Source organism: Uloborus diversus, chromosome 5 (genome assembly GCF_026930045.1).
Source record: "Uloborus diversus isolate 005 chromosome 5, Udiv.v.3.1, whole genome shotgun sequence".
Classification (NCBI taxonomy): domain Eukaryota; kingdom Metazoa; phylum Arthropoda; class Arachnida; order Araneae; family Uloboridae; genus Uloborus; species Uloborus diversus.
Genome location: NC_072735.1, coordinates 152,519,844 through 152,539,256, shown reverse-complemented (window position 1 = coordinate 152,539,256; position 19,413 = coordinate 152,519,844). Strand labels below are relative to the sequence as shown.

General features: G+C 32.6%; 1 protein-coding gene across 1 annotated transcript in view; it reads right to left on the bottom strand.

Annotated features, from left to right (window-relative positions):
• Positions 1-19,413, bottom strand: part of LOC129223199 (nucleoprotein TPR-like) — a 110,545-nt gene that overhangs the window by 13,569 nt on the left and 77,563 nt on the right. The window contains exon 34 of the mRNA XM_054857765.1: positions 1,322-1,445. Coding sequence (XP_054713740.1) covers positions 1,322-1,445 — 124 coding nt within the window. The remainder of the gene's footprint in view (positions 1-1,321; positions 1,446-19,413) is intronic.

Here is a 19,413-nt window from a genome sequence, read left to right as displayed (position 1 = left end):
ACCAAATAATTTAGACTTTCATAAGTTCATTTTTGCATTTATGCATTAGTTCCTGGTTTGATACGATTTGATTTCATCCACATTATCAGAAATAATTCGAAATGTGTTTGAAGTTGCGACATTTTGTACGATTGTAACTGTTAGTTCTATCATGCTGCTCACTAATAGAATTTTACTTTCTTGATTTTAAATCAAGCCTAGAAGCAACATTTCTCCATAGCAAATAATTTTCTCTTGTGCCGTGTTTTGGTGTCTTGTGTGTGTTTTTGTTGGTTAAAGCTATTTATGAGAAAAATAGACTTGTAGTTAAAATTGAACCAACTTTATCGTAAAATTTAGTAACTCTGTTTTTGATTCATCAAAGAAGGATGGGGGGAGTAATGTTTAAAATCTGATCACAAAATGTTTTTCACAGGAAGATGCTAAATTAATGCAGAAAAAATTTACCTGAGGGGTTTAAGTAAAAATAGTTTATTTTTTCGTTTGTTTTTTTTTTCTTTATGTGGATTTATTTGCAGATTATAAATAATTTTCGAGCTTGTTTAAACTCAATAAAAATTTAATATTTGTTTTGATAACGCTTCCATTTTTATGAAAGAAATTTGTATCATGTGATGCAATTATTTACGTTACGCAATCCAATACGAAATCTGTAATTCAATCTAGTTCTTTCTAGTTAAGTTTGTTGTACTATGCGTGAAAAATGATTGATTTCGTTTTGATGTTTTAACAACACTTAATCTGAGAATTTGTGTTCAATTAGAAAATTAATTTAACTTTTGATGTATTAATATGTTTGGTGGTGTTAAAAATTGTTGCTTTTAAAGAAATAAACCTAAATGGAGAAATTTTTTTATATTGACTATAATCTCTCTCTCCCCCTATCTCCCCTCCCCCCCCTCCCTCACCGCTCCCTCCCCCTCTCTCTCCCTCCCTCTCTCTCTCTCTCTCTCTCTTTTCACTCTTTCACTCAGCAGTAAAAGTAGAGTTATACGCAGCGCAGTTATTCATTAATATTGCAGTATGGTTTTGACTGTAAAACCTAGCGCTCTCTCTCTCTCCCGCCCATCTATCTATCGATCTTTTTGTAAAAATTCAAAAAAAAAAAAAAAACCAAGATATTGTGAAGAATAAGCACGTGGGTGTTCGTTACTATCATGGCGGGAAAAGGTGCTTAGAATGTAGAAATTTGGGTTGTGTAATGAAGTGCCTTCTTCTTAGAAAGAGACGCGTGTATTAGATAATTACATGTGTTTAATAAGCTAAGGAAGCTTTTTCCTTTTTCCTAATAGGTTGCTTTATGTGAATAACAGTTTATTACCTTCTCTTTGAGGTCTTCGGTAACAACTCTTCCATTCTCAATTGCGTCTTTAATCTTTTCTAAAAGTGACTTCAAGACTTCCCTAAGCTTCTCCGCCAGTTCATGCTTGATGTCTTCTTCAGCTCTATAAAAAGAAAAAATTTTATTGCGTGCAAAAAAAAAATTCTTTATTCTTCCCTTCAACCATCATAATCATTATGAATGAAATTTAATGGTGAAATATTCTTAAAACAGAGGCTAATTGAAGAAACATGGCTCCTAAATGCCAAACAAGTATGCCCAAGCACTTATAATTGTGTGTGTGAAACAATCTTGGATTTTAAGGAATTATTAAAATCTTGTTTTCTATACTATTGAACAAACGAAGTTCCATGTAAAAAAGAAAAATGGAAAATCTCTATTTTATAATTCTTTTTAAGAAACATATTGCCCTCTATCAGGAAAACCCAAACTTGATCCAATAGACATTAATTTAATCACCTGTGTATATAATTGCATTGAACTAAACGTGTTCAAACATAAAATTGGTGATTAAACTAAAAAAGAAAATGAAGAACAAGTGTTGCATAAAATATGTCTCCCGATATTTTCCAGCTATTCAAAAACGCGCTGATTTAACTAGAACCCGGTTTTAACAAGAAAATAAGAAATACTTGGTGGGTACAATGTTAAATCTATGGGAGCATAATTTGCTTTTAGCGAAAAAACTTCGCCTAAAGCGAGCATTACTTCGTAAATTACTAATAATTTAATTGATTTCCACCTCAGTTTATTCCGTCTTGTCAAAATTTCTTTATTTCTCCAAATTCTACCTAAAGTTAATGACCGCGGTTAGTTAAAGTTAGTGATAAGTCATAAATCTTGCGAACAAGCGACTATAGTTCTTTTTTTAATTTGTTCTGGGGAGAAGTATTTGAAAATTATGTACTTCTTAACGTTAATGTTATCACTTCCGAGATACTTACTTCCGGAAATATTGTAGCTCAATTTCAAGCTAAAGCGAAGGAAAAATAATGAGATATCGGACGATAACGACAATTTGAAGAATTTAAGCTGAACCACCCTTAAAAAGCTTTCAGTTCCCAGAAGAACTTTAAACTTTGTTGAAGTTAGCGGTGCCAATAGTGATGTATTCCTGGCCGAGAGAATTTGTCAAAAAACAATGACAAAGGAAAGAGACGAGATGACAGTTCGAATCAAATTAATCAATTTCTTTAGCACTGTACAGGAATATAAAAAAATAACAAAACAAGTATATACGAATTTTTAAGATATTTTTTTCACGAATCTTTTTTTACAAGCATTCGAATATAATGAGCAAATACCTTAGTCCCTTCGCGATCATTAGTAGCGAGATCGACAGAACATGCGTTTTCTTATACAATACAGTGAATCGTAAAATATTACCTTATGCGTTGACTGTGCAATTAAGTAATTCAAGCTTGAACTCTAGTTAAATTGCAAATACGTGCTTCGGAATCACAGTTACAAAACACATGTATGAACTTTTAATTTCCAATTGTGCTTAACCATACTAGTTCTAAATAATAAAAGTTTGCCTTTGTACGGAAGCTGAATGTGGCAAATCACTTTAATTCACAGAAATTATAAAATAATTGCACACATTTTTCGAGGTTTCACAAAATCAATAATTGCCAATACAAAAAAAATCTGATCTATATGAGATGTAAGCATATATTCGTCAGTTGGATAACATGTATCCAGAAACTCGCAACCTTTTCCACACACTATATTGCTGGCATTGTAGCAAAAGTCACAAAACATATTTGGTAGACCACCTCAATCAAATAAAATTTTTAATTAACTTTTGAACGATGCAAACTGGTTACGTATCTTTGAAGTTACAGCCGAAAACATCCTGCAGGTGTTAATGATTTATAAAATAGTCTTACTCGCAGGTGTGCCCTGAACATAAATATTTGAGAGGGCAAAAATTCTCAATTTGCCAAATGAAACTTCAAATTTTGTCAAATGATAAAACACGGACATGCACGCATAAGTACATCTAATGAAATGTGATATTTGGGCATTTAAAAAATTCCTATATTGCGATTAGGTCTCCAAATTTTCCAAATTGTCAGACAAATTTTGCCAAATAAGTAATTTCTTGGAATAGTTAAAGTGACCTCCCTTAACCACCCATGAACAAACACATGATTACTGTTTTCCTTTGGGATGTAAACGCTTAAGTTATCTTGACTTTTTTTAGTGACTTTTGCTTGATATTTCTAAAGAATAAAAGGTACATGATGTCTTTTCATAAAATAGGAACAATTTATAAAAGGTACCAAGCTCCTCAGAAAAGAAATATTTCTCGCAACTTACTCATCAGCGAAATAGGCATCATGGGGGAGTCCAAGAGCTTCCTTGAGAGATGGGCCTTCACTGAGTCCTCTCACGAAGTCACGGTGGAATTCTTCTGCGGCGTCGTCCAAGACTAATGTGAGCGAGAAATAATATCACATTAAATAAAAAACATCTTTTTGATCGTAGATTTAATCAAACTAATCACGCTCTTTGTTAAGTAAAGAACAAAAAAGACTAAATGAATGTCAATTTATTTTATGCTTAAAAGAGAAAAATTAAATGAACTAATCTTGAAGTATCTTTTCTTTTTAGCATTATTAAAATAACCTAAGCAGGGGTCTCCAACCTTTTATGCTCAAGGGCCAAGAGCCAAAGGGTAAATTTTTTGAGGCAAGGCGGGAGAATAACCCAACAATATTTAAATTCAAAGGACTTAGTTAACACTAGCTTCCCTCCCCCACCACCATCACCCATGGTTTATATATATATATATATATATATATATATATATATATATATATATATATATATATATATATATATATATATATATATATATATATATACACTCAAGAGCCAAAACATTATGACCACCTGTCAATAACGAGTTGGCCCACCTTTGGCGCGTAACACAGCTTCAACTCGCCTTGGCATGGATGCCACAAGTCCTTGGTAGATGGCCGGGGACAGATTGTACTAGATGTTTAAGCAATTGTTACGCAAATCCGAGATATTGCGAATTGGTGGTCTTTGAACTCTGAGCTGCCGTCCCATGACATCCTAAATGTGTTCTACCGGATTGAAATCCGGTGAGTTAGGCGGCCAAGACATTAACTGGAATTCAGCATCATGTTCCTCGAACCACTCCAACACAATTTTAGCCTTGTGAAGTGGGGCGTTGTCCTGTTGGAACATTCCATTTCCAGCTGGAAAAACTGAGGTCATTTAAGGGTGCAACTGGTCCGCAATGATGTTCAGATACCCTGTGGCATTCAGGGTCTGCTGTACCACAATCACGGGTCCCAGAGACGCCTTAGAGAACGTCCCCCAAAGCATAATACCGCCACCACCAGCCTGTGTATGACCTACTGTACATTGAGGGAGCAACTGTTCGCCGTATCCTGACACGGCCATCGCCGTGATGCATGACAAAACGTGATTCATCTGACCAGGCAACTCTCTCCCACTGATCCATGGATCAGTCGCGATGTTCTCGGGCCCAGCGCTGTCGCAGTTGGCGGTGACGCTTGGTCAGCAAAGGCACACGAGTGGGACGTTTGCTGCGTAGCCCCATATTCAACAGTGTCCACTGAACAGTGTGCTTCGATACTATTCTACTTGGCCCTGCATTGTATTGGGCTGTCAGCTGAGCCACAGTCTGGCTCCGGTTTTGCTTCACCATGCGAGACAGTCTCCGACGACCTTTTTCTTCGATAACGTGTGGACGTCCAATACCATGTCGTCTACTGCTGGTTTCACCGTCATTCATTAACTTTGCATAAGTACTAACAACTGTAGGTCACGAACAACCCACGAGTCGTTCAGTTTCTGAAATACTTGTTCCGAGCCTTCGAGCCATTACAATCTGCCCTCTATCAAAGTCGCTTAGATCCGCAGCCTTTCCCATCACACACAGAAGTAAGTGAAAGAATGATTCTTCAGACTCTCCGGCAGCAGTTAAATACCACTTCCACCTGATCACGTGCCTTCCACATCATCCAGGCGAGTTCATTGCAAAATGTAGGGGTGGTCATAATGCTCGACTCTTGAGTGTATATATATATATATATATATATATATATATAAGCTCTATGTGGCTTGAGTGTAGCCAAGATTGACGTTAAGAATAGGAAAGCCAAGGTACAACAAGATGGTGGTTTTTAGCTGCCCCTTTGCCCAGTGCCAGTTTTCGAGGCCAGGCAATAACTTGATGCTTCCGCCCTTACCCATCTTGTTTTAATTTCCTGTACTGAAGTTTATTTTACAAAAAAGAATGAATGAAATTATAAAATTTATTTGCTTTGAAGAAAAGATAGATACCAAAAGAAAAAAACTAAAACGTTTTAAGCTGTCTTTGAATAAGACGAAGAACGAAAATGAGGGGATCAAGCCATATCCCCTGGAAAGCTTCGTCTTAAAAACGCAGTTTTAGTCAAATTTTGGTAGTGTGAGAGATGGTCGGGGGACAATTTTCAAAAGTCACATCAAAATTCGCATTTTCAGGCAATTGTAGTTAATTTAAGGGAAAGGAAGGTTGCAATTATTTCCCCCAAGTTATTTTTCAAAATTGAAGTCAATTTTAGAGTATCTTTGGTAAAGCCAAAGGTTCTTCCTCCTCACAAATTACTTTTGAAAATGCAATTTTAGATTACCTTTCATAATTTGTGATGTTAAGAAAATGAGGAAGGTTCAGATTTACTCTTCAAAACTTTTTTTGTGATGAAGTCCTAGAAACACATTTCAGGATATCTTTGCTGATATTAAAAGAATGGTCAGAATGCAGGGGATCTGTTCCAGAAATTTTTTGACATTGAAGTTTAAAAAACGCAACTTTAAGCTATACATGTTGAAACGTTTAGAAATGGCCCCTCGGAATCTCTCCCCAGAAATTGTTTGAAATTAAAATCACCAAAACACCATATAAAGATATTTTTGGTCAAATGAAGAAAAAAGCGATTATCCTCCAGAAATTTTTTGAAATGGAAGTCTCAAAAATACAATTTTTAATTATTTTTGGTGACTTAAGGGAGGAAAGTGGAAGTTAAGACTGTCTTCTAGGGAAAGGCAGTTGCCACTTCCTTTTGATGTATAAAACATCACTATATCAACTAAAGTGAGTGTAAGCGAAGCGTCTTGTCGTAATTAAAGTGAAGTTGCTGTAAATTTAAAGTTAATTAGTTTCTTTAATGCGCATAACATCAATATACAATCAATATGAACAATCTTTTGAGTCAGAGTTTTTGTTTTGTTTTCAGCTTTTCAACAGAATAAATTAAAAAACTTCCAAGCGCTTTCTTTTAATCAAATATTAATTTATTTCGCGTAGTAATAACATTCTTCTGCTATGAATCAATAAAACTTACCATCATAAACTGATGCCGAGGCGAAGCCAACAAAGAAAAGAAGGAACAAAAGCTTCATGGTGTTCTGCTCTAAAATTCAAGAAATAGTGCTTTCATTTTAAAGTTGAATGACAAAAACACATATAAGAATCAAATATAAAATAATAAAAGTATCGATGGTTTGAAATTATACTTTATAAGTTACGATTTCTCTTCTGAGTTAAACTGTCTCCTTAAATTATGAAAGTGTTTGAAATCTCTAGACAAAAGCAATTTTCTTTGATGTATAACGTATTCAGAGTACACAAATACTAATGTGAAATTCTTGAAAAAAAATCTAACTTCTAAAATTAAATAAATTTTATATTCTAATTGCCTAAAAAAATTTATGTGTTTATTATTTTTCTATTATATCGTTACTTTCCTGTTACATTTCGCTGTGTGAAATGTATAAACAATTGAATGTGAAGCACCAAACATAAATTCAATAAATAATGTCATCATACACTATAAATTAATATTATTTTAGATATGACAGTTAAAACTGTGTTCATAAAATAATTGTAATTTTCCTGCAAAAACATTTAACGAATCGGTACTTTACAGTTGCTGTAAATAATGGCCTGAAGCATTTTGTTATGATAGTATGTGCAAAGTTTAAGAACAGTGTTACTGTTAATTCACAACTCCAGAGCACGAATACATTACCTTGCGGTGATTAACAATCGTGCAGAAAAAGGTAAAACATTCCATTCCACGTGTTTTCTTTGGGGTAAATTGCAGGCTTCAGACAGTTTATGGTGTAATGTAATTTTAGAAGAATAGAAAAGAAAGCTTCCCACAAAAGCGATGAAAAATTACTGTCATTCATTAAGCTTCAAAGCAATTTATAAGTTACGGCATTTGTTTGCTTTCCCTTTTTCATCCGCCATTAGACAGGGGCTGCAGCGCACCCTATTCGAACCTCCAACAAACTATAGGGGGCGCTGCAGCCAATGTTTAATGGCGGATGAAAAAGGTAAAACAAACTCACGCCGTACCGTATAAATTGCTTCTAAGCTTAGTAAATAACAGAAATTTTTGTTCGTTTGTATGATTTTTTTTTCTCCGTCTTTTGGCTATTCTGACCCATGTAGAAAGAGATGAAAAATCAAAAAGTACTATTACAAAAAAAAAAACTATAACGCAAAACACACAGTAAGTTGTTCTGAAGCAACCATTTTCACAATGTTGAATTCGATATTCATAAATTTTTTGTTCACTTCGAACAGCATTTTCACTTTGTACTATTCTTTTCTATACATTAGTACTTATTATGTCCAGTTTCGTGACATTTCCGGCATTTGTTGACATTTTTGTCACATAGTGCACATACGTGACCGTAAGACTGTCAAGAGCAACATTCAATACTTGATAATTTATTTCTATGACTATTATGATTGAATATCAAAAGCGGAAGATGATATTTAATTATTTTATTTAGCTTGCGCAAATTGTTTTATTTATGTAATTGAGTTATTTCTTCGAATCGGTTTATTATATTAACTCTCGACGTTTCATATGTTTCTATTTCTCAGTTAAATGATAAAATTCTGTCATGCTATGCCGTGTGAATCATCTACGAATTGCTCACGGATATGTAGTGGCAGTTCTGTTTTGAATCATCATGCATTTAATTCATTCGTCATGGAAATGATTTAACTGATAAGCGAAATCTTGTCAAGATACATTATTCTTTCACCCAAAATATTAAAACCATAATTGGCACACTGTTTTAGCGATAAAAATTCCAAGCTTTTATATTTTATTGTTAAAATTCTTAGTTCTTTCTGGATTTTTCAATCCGTTCTGCGATAAATATTTTCAAGAATATTTATTTGCATACTGTCCATCTCAGATGCTGTAGTTAACAAGGTTACTTGGATCAATTATGTGGCATTATGATAAGAAAAAGCAGTAATTTTGCACCATGGCCTTAGTGTCCAGCCAATGTTATTAAGTCCGCTTTTTTTCATCGAAATGAAAAACTAATATTTATTCAAATTCACTCAGAATAAGATAAATAAAATGTGTACTCACAGCTTTTTAGCAGATATTTTTGATGTTACGCTGTTGCGGGTGACGATTCTGAATGATGATTCCGCAAATAAAAAAAATACACCCAACAAACTGCCTATTTAGCCCAAAATGGAACACGTGGAACGCAATGTTTTACCTTTTGCGACAATTTTATAAACCACCGGAAGGTAGCGTGTTCCAGCTCTGGAATTGCGAATAGTTAATTGGAGTTCCGAATTAGAAATATATCGTTTGCAATGCTTTGCATTTATTTTCTTCTAATTTATTTACCAACTTTAAATTTCTTTCCCATTATTTAATTTGACTGTCGTCTGCGTTCGTGTTTTGTACTTAGGAATGGCAACGATTAAAAAAAGAAAATAGAAAAACTACAATGTTTGCTTGAAATGTAGATGCGATTATTCTTTTTCCAGTTGTAGATGGAGACTATCATTTTATAATGTATGTCATTTTGTCATTAACCGCCTTTTTTATGTAAAACTTGAATTCTTGGATTTGGTATATCAATGAAAAGTTTTTTTTTTTTTTTTTTTGAAATTCCAAAGAAGTGAAAGAAAAGAAGCAACAGTGTTCTACGTAACAGCCTAATTTTACGGTAAACTCGTATTTCGATACGATTAAGGCACTAAAACAGCTTTTACGTATTCATAAATGTACATTGTTAGGTTAAACAAAAAAATTATTTAGCGGTTAAAGATTGCTTTGATGCCGATGAAATGAATAAAAACATGTTCTGATAATCTAACCAGCAAGATAAAAAAGAAATGAAAATTTCCAATTATCTTGTTTTTCGAAACGGTTAATAATGCAAGGGAACCAAAAAATAGCTGATTTTCTAACGATAATACACGTCCATAACAGATGAGAACTACTAAACAGTTTGAATCAAATGCTTGAAGAAATTCTAACTAGTTCTATGAGCATCGGATGTAAATAACAAAATAAAATAATGATGAAAAACGTGAGTTAACAAAAAACATTTTTTTTTTTTTTGAAAATGAGCAAAAAGGTCGTAAACGAAGTAAACTAACCTTACATGCCATAAAACCATGAAAGGAGGAAATCCAAAAAAGCTGTAATTAAATTGTCATCGAGATTCTAAGAAAGTGAAAATGTTTATGTTGTATAGGAAAGTGTTCAAGTAAAAAATGAATAAAAGACACAAAAATTTGTAGTTTCACCATTGCGTGCATTATCAATATCGTCCTTAATTATAGAAAATGGTTCATCATAAACTTTGCGGTTTAAATTGTCGCTTGCACTGGGAAAAAGAAATTGTTCTAGTACACCATAAGTACTTTTTTTTTTTTTTTTTTTTTGCTAACACTTGTAAAGACTTTTTTATATTTTTGATTCAAAAATATTTAAACTTTAGACATAATTATTAGTTTTGTGTGACATAGTTTTGTTAAATCTTTTGTGAGAATATTAATGCTTCATAAATAAAAAATAAGCAATTGTAAAATTACATCAAATAACTAAGATTTTCATCTGAACCATATCCCCGTACATAACATAATCCTCTTTTCTGCAAATTTTCCCCAAACTCTTCCGAATTCGAGAGAATTTTTTACAATAAGGTTTTATTAAAAATTAGTTTAAATATTTAGAGACAACGCTCTCTACTAATTACTTCAATGTCAAAATATGAATTTCCACAATACAAAGCTTTATGCAGATTTTGTATTTCTGTGATGCAGTGCAAGTAGGGGAATGTGGGGCAAATTGAAATATTTAAAATAACTTATTTTTTTTTAAATCGAAAGAATTGGAAACGTGTTTTGAAAGAATATGTATTTTATAATAACACTTGCATTAAATTGAAACATTATTTTTCATTTTTGGCAGTAAATTTGTATTTAAAAAAATGGACATTTGAATTTGCATTAAAAAAAATTCACATTTGTCACTTATTTTTTTCATGGCTCAAAGTGAGAAATAAAATTCTCTTCTAATGAAATATTTTCTATTAGAAAATAAAAAATATTTTTGATCAATTGAATAAGTAAATAAAATAATGAATGAATAAATGCGTAGGTAATGAAACAATAAACATATTAATTATTTAATTAATTAATTATTACGTAAGAAAAAAAGTGAGTGAATAAAGTAGTAATTGAATAAGAAAATAAGTGAATGAATCAATAAATATAAGTTGATTTTTAAATGAAAGAATGTAGATGAGTTAATGAATACGTAAATGAGTTAATAAATGATTGAATAAGTAAACGAAACAACTATCCACTTTGCCCCGCATTCACTAGATTAATTGTACAAAATATTTAAAATAAAATAAACTCAATATTGAGTGAATAAATATTTCACCGAAAAATAGTAGGTCTTAATTAATTTTTAAAATGTTATTTACCGCAACTTTATCATTTTTTGACAAACTTTTTTTATGACTTTATAAGAGTATTTCAGAATATAAGTTTTAAATTTGAAAATTGCTAGTACTATCATGCTTTGATTTTCAGAAAAAGGTTTTTCCCGACTGGAACAGACTACATGTGTTTCCACATGTTTAAAATATTACAAAATAGGTTGCGCTAAAAAAACAGAAAAAAAATTTCACCATCTCAATTTTTTGTGATATTTCCCTTTGTGCCACATACCACTACTATGTTTAATTTCTTTGATTCACACGATTTTAGCTTTGCAAATTGCAAATAAAAATAATATTTTATACTCTATTTAGAAATAATAATTTTTGAATCGTGACTTACCCAGAAAATACAGGTGCGCATTCCTCTACGTTGTTTTAGTTTTTATATCCAATAAAAAAGGTCAAAGGTTTGATTAATATGATTTATCTCTACACTTACCGGAAAAATATAATTTTTATCTAAAAACAGGTTCTGACTTCTCTAAACAACTTCTATAACATGTGTTTTTTCTCAAGGATCTCTAACTGGTACCTCCGCATCAGACTTAATCTTTTCTTAATCTAATCAATAAGATTTTCGCGTAATTTCTTTTATCCAGTTTGCTTTTCACTCATTTTTTTGTAAATGTATCATTGTCTCTTACCTATATAAGGCAAATCTTTAGTTTGAAACATTTATACTCCCAATATTTATGTGTAACTAATATAAAGTTAAAATTTCATTGTGCATTTTTAAGCACATTTCTTAATCACAGCTTTTCCAGTTGCTGGTACTTTAAAATTAAGAAGGTGGAAAAATATGCGTTAATTTTTTGATTGGTTATAAATTATTAAATGACTTCAAAAAAGTAGGTTACGATTTCGTCATGCGGCTTTTTATGTATATTTTTGGATTATTCCAAGAGTACTGGACCGATTTGAAAAATTATTTTTTTATTTGGAAGGGTAAACTTCCCAGATGGTCCCATGGTAATTTGGTTTGATAATGGGTCCCGGAGAAATTGAAGAAACTTTGAATTTCACACATCGTGGATACGTGATACAACTTACGTCAACAAGCGGAATACGTCAAAAAGCACGTGGCTTTTCCGTGACCGATGTATTTTCACAGCAAAGGTTTTCCCTTCTTCTTGAAGAAGAATTCTCGCGACACATGAATGATTAATTTTCGCCGCCTGTTAATTTTTACTTATAGGTGTTACCAATGTTTTACTACGTAGCAAAGCAGTAAATTAAATATATTTTGCTACTTTAATAGCTGAACCAATTACCTTAATATGATTTTTAACTAAAATAACTTAATTTGATCACTGAAACTTTTTTTTTTTTTTGATAATTCAGTTTTTAAAAATATTTAGTGTTCAATCCAAGAGGAATTGAATGCAGAACGTCCCTCCCCCGAGGATTAAACTTATATTCTTTAATAATATGTTGTAACTGGTGTCTGATTTCTCCAGTTTGACCAGTATTCTAGAATTACTATTTCACAATACCGCCAGTTTAATTTGAAATTAGGGTTATACAGATTAGCTTCAAAAAAAGGAGGAGGTTCTGAACTCGTCGGATTAGTTTTTTCTTTGTACAATGTTCTATAAAAACTCGAAGACACCTGTACCCAGGTGCGTGCACAGAGAGGGGGTGAGAAAGAACACCTGTTGGACTAGGCCTGAGAATGAAGGGGGCCCAATATTTTTAAAACTAGGGGTGAACTATAGGGTAAACAATATCGAGAAGGACCCTGAAAAGTCATTTGTGACGGGCCCCAAAATTTCTGTGCGCGCCCCTGCCTGCACCGATTAGGAAAATTCTTTTTTTTTTTTTTTTTTTGAAACGGTATATTTCCCAGGCGGTCTAATGGTAATCAAGTTCGAGTTTGATGAAATTGAAGTAACTCTTTAAATATCATACTCAGATTTAAAGCGATTTGTACTTTATTAACTTTGTATATCGTCTCACTTAGTGAACAGGTTTTTATGACTTTTTTTGTTTAGTGGATAGAGGGTGGTCTAACTTTACTCTGAGGTTCTAAATCTTTGATTTACCCTATTTGTTCCTTAGAGGAAAGTTATGGATAAAAAACAATAAATTTCATGCAATTTCCCTCACGAACAATTAAATATAAAACCCATTGTTAAAAAGATGCTATGAAATAAAGGTATGTGTTTTCTTTTCCCCTAGTTAAAGAAAGTACTAAAAAACATTATTATTAAGAAAAATATTAATGAAAATTTTTAAATAAGGATTTTCTGAAGCAAACATAAAATAATTTTGGAAATAAATTAATGTACTTTAAAAAACAAACAAAAACAATAAAATGTCAACTTAAAGAAATAATTTTCATTGTCGAAAAAGAAAATCTGCGCATATCTTTATGTAGAAGCATGCAGTACTCCGAATTTCTTCGCCAAAAACTAAATACATAAATCAAAACTTTAGAGGGAAAATAAAAACAAATCATATTAAAAATAATTATTTCGCAGTAAAAACCTTGGCTGCGGAGTCGGAGTCGGAGTCAATCTGATTTTGGGACAAGAGTTAGATTAGAGAGCCTAAAATTTTTAATTCAAAGACTCGGAGTTGGAATCGGTCATTTCATTTTCCCTTAAAGTGTTTGTCTGCCAATGTTTGCGGAGTCGGAGTTGGATTTATTTTTTGACACAGGAGTCGGAGTCAGTCATTTTCCCTCCGTACATAAATTTTTGCCAAAGCTACAAAGTCAGAGTCGATGTTGAGGACTAATTTTCGGGCACAGGAAGCGGAGTCAGAGTCAAGTGCTCAAAAGCTCTCGGAGTCCGAATGAGAAGTAGGTCGTCGAGAGCTATTTCCAACAAAATTTGTTCGAAGTAAATTCGCCTTTAAGTTTGGATTCTATATTGACTTACAGTTTCCGCGTAGGCGCTAATAAGATTTGAACTGTTCAAAATTGAATGGACAAGTGTTTAAATCAAAAAGCTATTTTCGATACATGTTCTTCATCAAAAGCTTTTTCCTACGAAGTTTGTTTGAAGCCACTTCTCTACGTTCCTTCCTCTGCGTTCAAGATATATATTTGCCTTGAATTTCCCCGTCGGGCGCTCATGTTAAGTTTTTTGAACTGTTCAAAATTTAACGAAAAATTGTTCAAATCAGAAACTGAAATACAGGAATGGGGTGTTTTCGCCGAGATCTTTCTAACAAAAAAAATTTTGTTCGAATCGGGCAATTCACTCAAAAGTTATTAGGGGGAAGGGAGACAGACAGACCGACAGACATTTTTCCAAATCTCAATACCCTACTTTCCATTTTTTAAATTTTCGATATTTGTTTAATTACTAGTGGCACCCGCACGGCTTTGCCCGTAGTAAAAAATTAAAAGGTCTTTTGGGTCGCCTGTATATTTACAAATAATGTGTGATGAATTTCTCGCCACTTGTACATGTTACGGTTCCACATAATAACTCGATAATTTACTCGTCCATCTTATGATAATTTTTCTCGGGAAAATGTTCTTAAAATTGGAATAGAAAAAGAGCAAAATCGAATTTTCAAAAAATCGCTTCGAGGTGCACACTCCCATGCTACAAACTAATTCTGTGCCGAATTTCATGAAAATCGATCCTGACAGACAGACAGAGATCCAGACAGAGAGACTTTCAGCTTTATTATTAGTGAAGAAGATTATATTTATTTTTGGCTTTCTTTTTTTTTTTTCGTGATATTAATAAGCTGCGTTAAGCCTTCTTTCATGCTTTCTTCTTCTTTCTCCGACTTTTACTGGAACAGTAACCTAAAAATAATCTAATTGAATCCTTGTAAATGAGCAAAACGTCTAAATATTAACGGGTTTAAACCTCCTAGGATGAGGAAAATTCACTTTGGGAGCCTCGGGAACAGTTTGGCCGCATTCATTTTTGCCTGGTGAAGTGATAGATCTTAGTATCTTCCTTAACGCTATGATGGGGTAGTTTCCTTCAGTGAAAAGTACTATTTTTAGTGATTGAAATTGAGAGAATAAATAAAAAATGAATAAATAAATAAAACATTGCGCCAGAAAAACTTATATGTTCCCAATAGTTATGTTTCCCAATTTTTATTTAATTTTTTATCATGTCCAATATTGGAAATAAGGGTGGTATTAATGACGCCATAAATGATGTACTTTGGTGCGCTATTTACGGACTGAATGTTTACGCATTGTTAAAAAAATAAGGTTGCCATTTTACTGTAATATTAATAGCAATCAAAATAAGTATTTCGAATGAAGTTCTTTTTTGAAGCAAACATGAAATGTATTAGTATTATTGCGCTATAATATTTTATCTAATGCCAAAACATTGCAATCTGCGCTGATGGCATCCGTGAATGGCATTTCATCACTTGAAGAGCAGAAGCGTAAAAAATAAAATTGAATCTGCACACCGATTAAAACATTTTTTTAAATTGTCAAATTATTTAAAAAATAATTAAAACCAATGTTTTTAAATATGCTCTTTCAGAAAAAAAATACTTTTAAAATTTTGAGAACAACCCAATGGGGTCACTTCCAAAATTTTAAAAGTATTTTTTCTGAAAGAGCATGCTTGAAAACATAGGATCTGACCATTTTTTAAATAATTTGTTTAAGTTTATTATTTTTGAAAAAATTACTTAAATCGGTGCGCTTTCATTGTTTACTCTTGTGCCGATGACATCACAAATGATAAAAGGCCACTCAGTGTTGCCATTCACAGCACAAAATATTTAATTCTCATCTTTACTCACGTGTATTGGCAACGATATGATTGATAGCAAGCGTAGAGCGCAATTTTAATTCGCTTCGTGATCATCTTAACGTGAAAACGCTGTAGAAAGATGCGCCAAAGAGCATCATTTGTGACGTCATCAAGACCACGCCTTGTTTGAAAATTCGGGCATTTAAAAAAATTAATTAAAAAATAACTGTTGGGAAAATAAAAGTATTTTCTGGGTCCATGCTTTTTTTTTTTTTTTTTTTTTTTGCTTATTCTGTCAATTTCAGTGACAAAAAGTACACTTTTGACTAAAAGAAACAACCCCATTCAAAAGAGATTGCTGGTAGAAGAAATAGCGTGATTCCACGACGTTCGTCTGAGATTTTAGAGAAAGTCTATAGGCTATTTCTCAGTTGGAAGAGAAACTAAACCTGAAAACCTTATGGCATGTACTCGTAGATTTTAAATTTAGCGTCTTCTTTTTAAGTATTTCTTCGAACCCAATTAGATTTCACAATTAATACAATGTCGGATTATTCCGAAGACTATTTTTGGGCTTTCATTTGCATCGCAGACTACCGGAGGAAAATTCTGCTGCCGGGATGATCATTAGTTGCTATTGGGTCAAATATTTACGTTTACTTGGGTTATACAAATCATTTCTCAACAAAAAAGACGATAAATAGTATTCCCGGTCCACTAAAAATTTCCATTTGATTGTCAAGTGCCAATCAAACAAAAGTGTGTTTCAAGGTGGTTACTGAGATGCAACCTTATACTGTCTCTATTTATACGCTAAACTATTAGCTGACATGGGAACGTCGATGTATATTGGAGTTTTACAAAACATTCAACGAATGAAACCAATATGAATGTACTGTTCAGACTCCCATTATTTTGACCTTAAGCACTACTTTTTTTCTTCTAAAACTTCTGTACTGAGCTCATTCTGTAGCATGATTACAATTTTCTATAAGTTCATTCGTAAGTCAAATTTTAATGATGAAACACGAAAGTCGTAACGTAAATATGTTAAAACCCCTAGTGCCGTCAGGATCTTTATACATAGGGGATCTTTTACGACGAATTAAAAATTCTAAAACAATTTAGAATTCTTAATTCGTTCTCTTAAAGTCAACAGGAAATTAATTGATTGCTGATCAAAAAATAACTTATTTTAGTTGATTTTTTTGAGTTACTGTGTGTGTGTGTGTGTGTTTTGTCGTCCAAACAGTCACATACGAGTATTTACATTTATTTCTGTTTAAAATATTTTTGAAATAATTTCAGCAGAGGTCAGCCTCCCAGCCTTTCTACTGCATCCATGCATAAAATATGTCAACTTTAAACTTATTAATACTTACAATAAATTACGATGTAGTACAGTTCATATTTGAAGTGGTGTCTTACAAGCGACTAGTATTGATTATGACGTCCAGGGTAGTGTCTTTCCAGTGTTGGGTACTTTCATTGATAGCTCAATGGCTATTTTTTGCTTCCTTTTCTTTCCTTTTTTTTCATTTATGGTACATTATCATATGAAAAGCTTTTCATCCTTCAGATTGAGATTCAGCAACAACATTACTAAAACAAATGCTTCACTTTTCAGTGAAGCAGAATATTGAAAAAGAAAAGCAAATGCACACCGAAAATGGAAGCAAAACATGTCTATTAAATTGTACAATTCCCTACAGTTTGCATGAAAAACGTCTCCAGCTTAGCCAATTCCAGCCGAGGACTGCAGTTTCGTGCTTATTAGCACTCAACAGCCCGGCATGGGAAGTAACTGAGCTGGAGGTGGAAAACCTCTTAACGAAGCCAAGAGTGCCAAACAAACTGGTGGCTATTAAAGAAATAGCACTGACCAGACGAGCGATCGTATTTGACTATGCATCTTCATGGTTAAAGTGCGAAGCCATTTTACGACTATAAATAGCGATATGCTCGAAATCAGAAGTGGATGCCGTAGAAAAACCCCACCAAGCATTGTAGCGTTTTGATCAAACACCCACCAAACAAGTGCGTTTTGAGATAGCATCCTCTACCTTGGTCTAAAAAGCGGTAAAATTCTTCAACTTTTTGGTATTGGCGTTGCAGTTGTGAAATTCTCTCCTCTCTTATTCCTCGATTTGCACTCAGCAACGATCCATATGTTAAATAAAAATATGGCCACACTATTTCGTCTTCAAAATCGTGACTTGTATTCACTCTGAGCTCTGCCGAATTTAGGGTACAGAGAAATTTGTAATTGTAGCATCAATACTAAAAAGTTGAAGAATGTGGCTGTATTTTGAGATAAGGTAGAAGATGCTATTTCAGAACGTGTTAGTTTGGTGGCTTTTGATCAAAATGTTATCTATGCACCACGAGAAAAATACTCACACCAGAACGAAAACACCTTTGTCTTTTAGTTTGTTTCATGCAATGTATTTTATTTGTTTCAGCAAGTATTAATATAACTGTGGAAGTAAAAATAAATAGTAAATGAAAAATTTTCAACTAAAATATCTTTAACATTTTTTGATGGGAGTAGGTGGTGGTGGTGGAGAACTATTTTGACAAGGTGAGTTCTCGGGTCACTGATTTGGAAGTGAATTCTGGTTTTTTTTTTTTTTTTTTTTTTTTTTTTTTTTTTTTTTGCTGCAAGCAAAATGTAGTGCTTTAAAGCAGCGTCATCCTTTTTTCACCCACGGACTGACAAATACCTTGAGAAAAATTTCTTGAACTGATAAAGTTCTTATCTTTTTTTTTTTTCTTTTTTTTTTCTTTCTTTCTTTTTTTTTTTTTTTTTTTTTGCTCTGAAATCTATAAAACTTGTAAAGTATTTAGCGAGGAGGGTTTTCCGCCCCTTTTTTTACCAAGTAATGCTAATAATAATAAATAAAAAAACCTTCTTATTAAAGAACTTTCGTAAAAAAAATTAAATGTAAAAAAGTAAGTGTAAAACATTGTCATAATGTTAAATAAATAAAATGTTTGGAAAATCAAAAAATTTCGAAAATAAATCTCGAGGTTCCTTTAAAAAATGAAAATGTATAGGATATTATTATGATTCTTTAGTAAGGAAATTTTTTGACGTGAGTGACCAATAATCTATAAGGACCGATGTAATTTTTCTACGGACCAGTTCCGGTTCGCCGGACCACCGGTTTAGAATCGCTGCTTTAGAGCAAGGTTTCTGAGTTCTGGATCTTTTAATGTTTTCTGAATTCAAATCAATGAATGCAATGAAGAACTATAGAACCAATGCTTGCGTTATGGCGTTTTTGTCCAAGTTTAAATTTAAATAGTTTTTAAGGATGAAGCACAAAAATACATTATAATCCTCTACTTCCATTAACGAGCAAGAAGCTTGTTCTATATAAAGCTAAACATTAGTGTATAATACATGATAGAATGAGCATTATATTTCCTCTAGCAGTTTAACTTTAGTGTATAATACATGATATAATGAGCATTATATTTCCTCTAGCAGTTAAAACTGTAACATACCAAAATTGGCAATTTTACATCAAAAAGTTTATTACT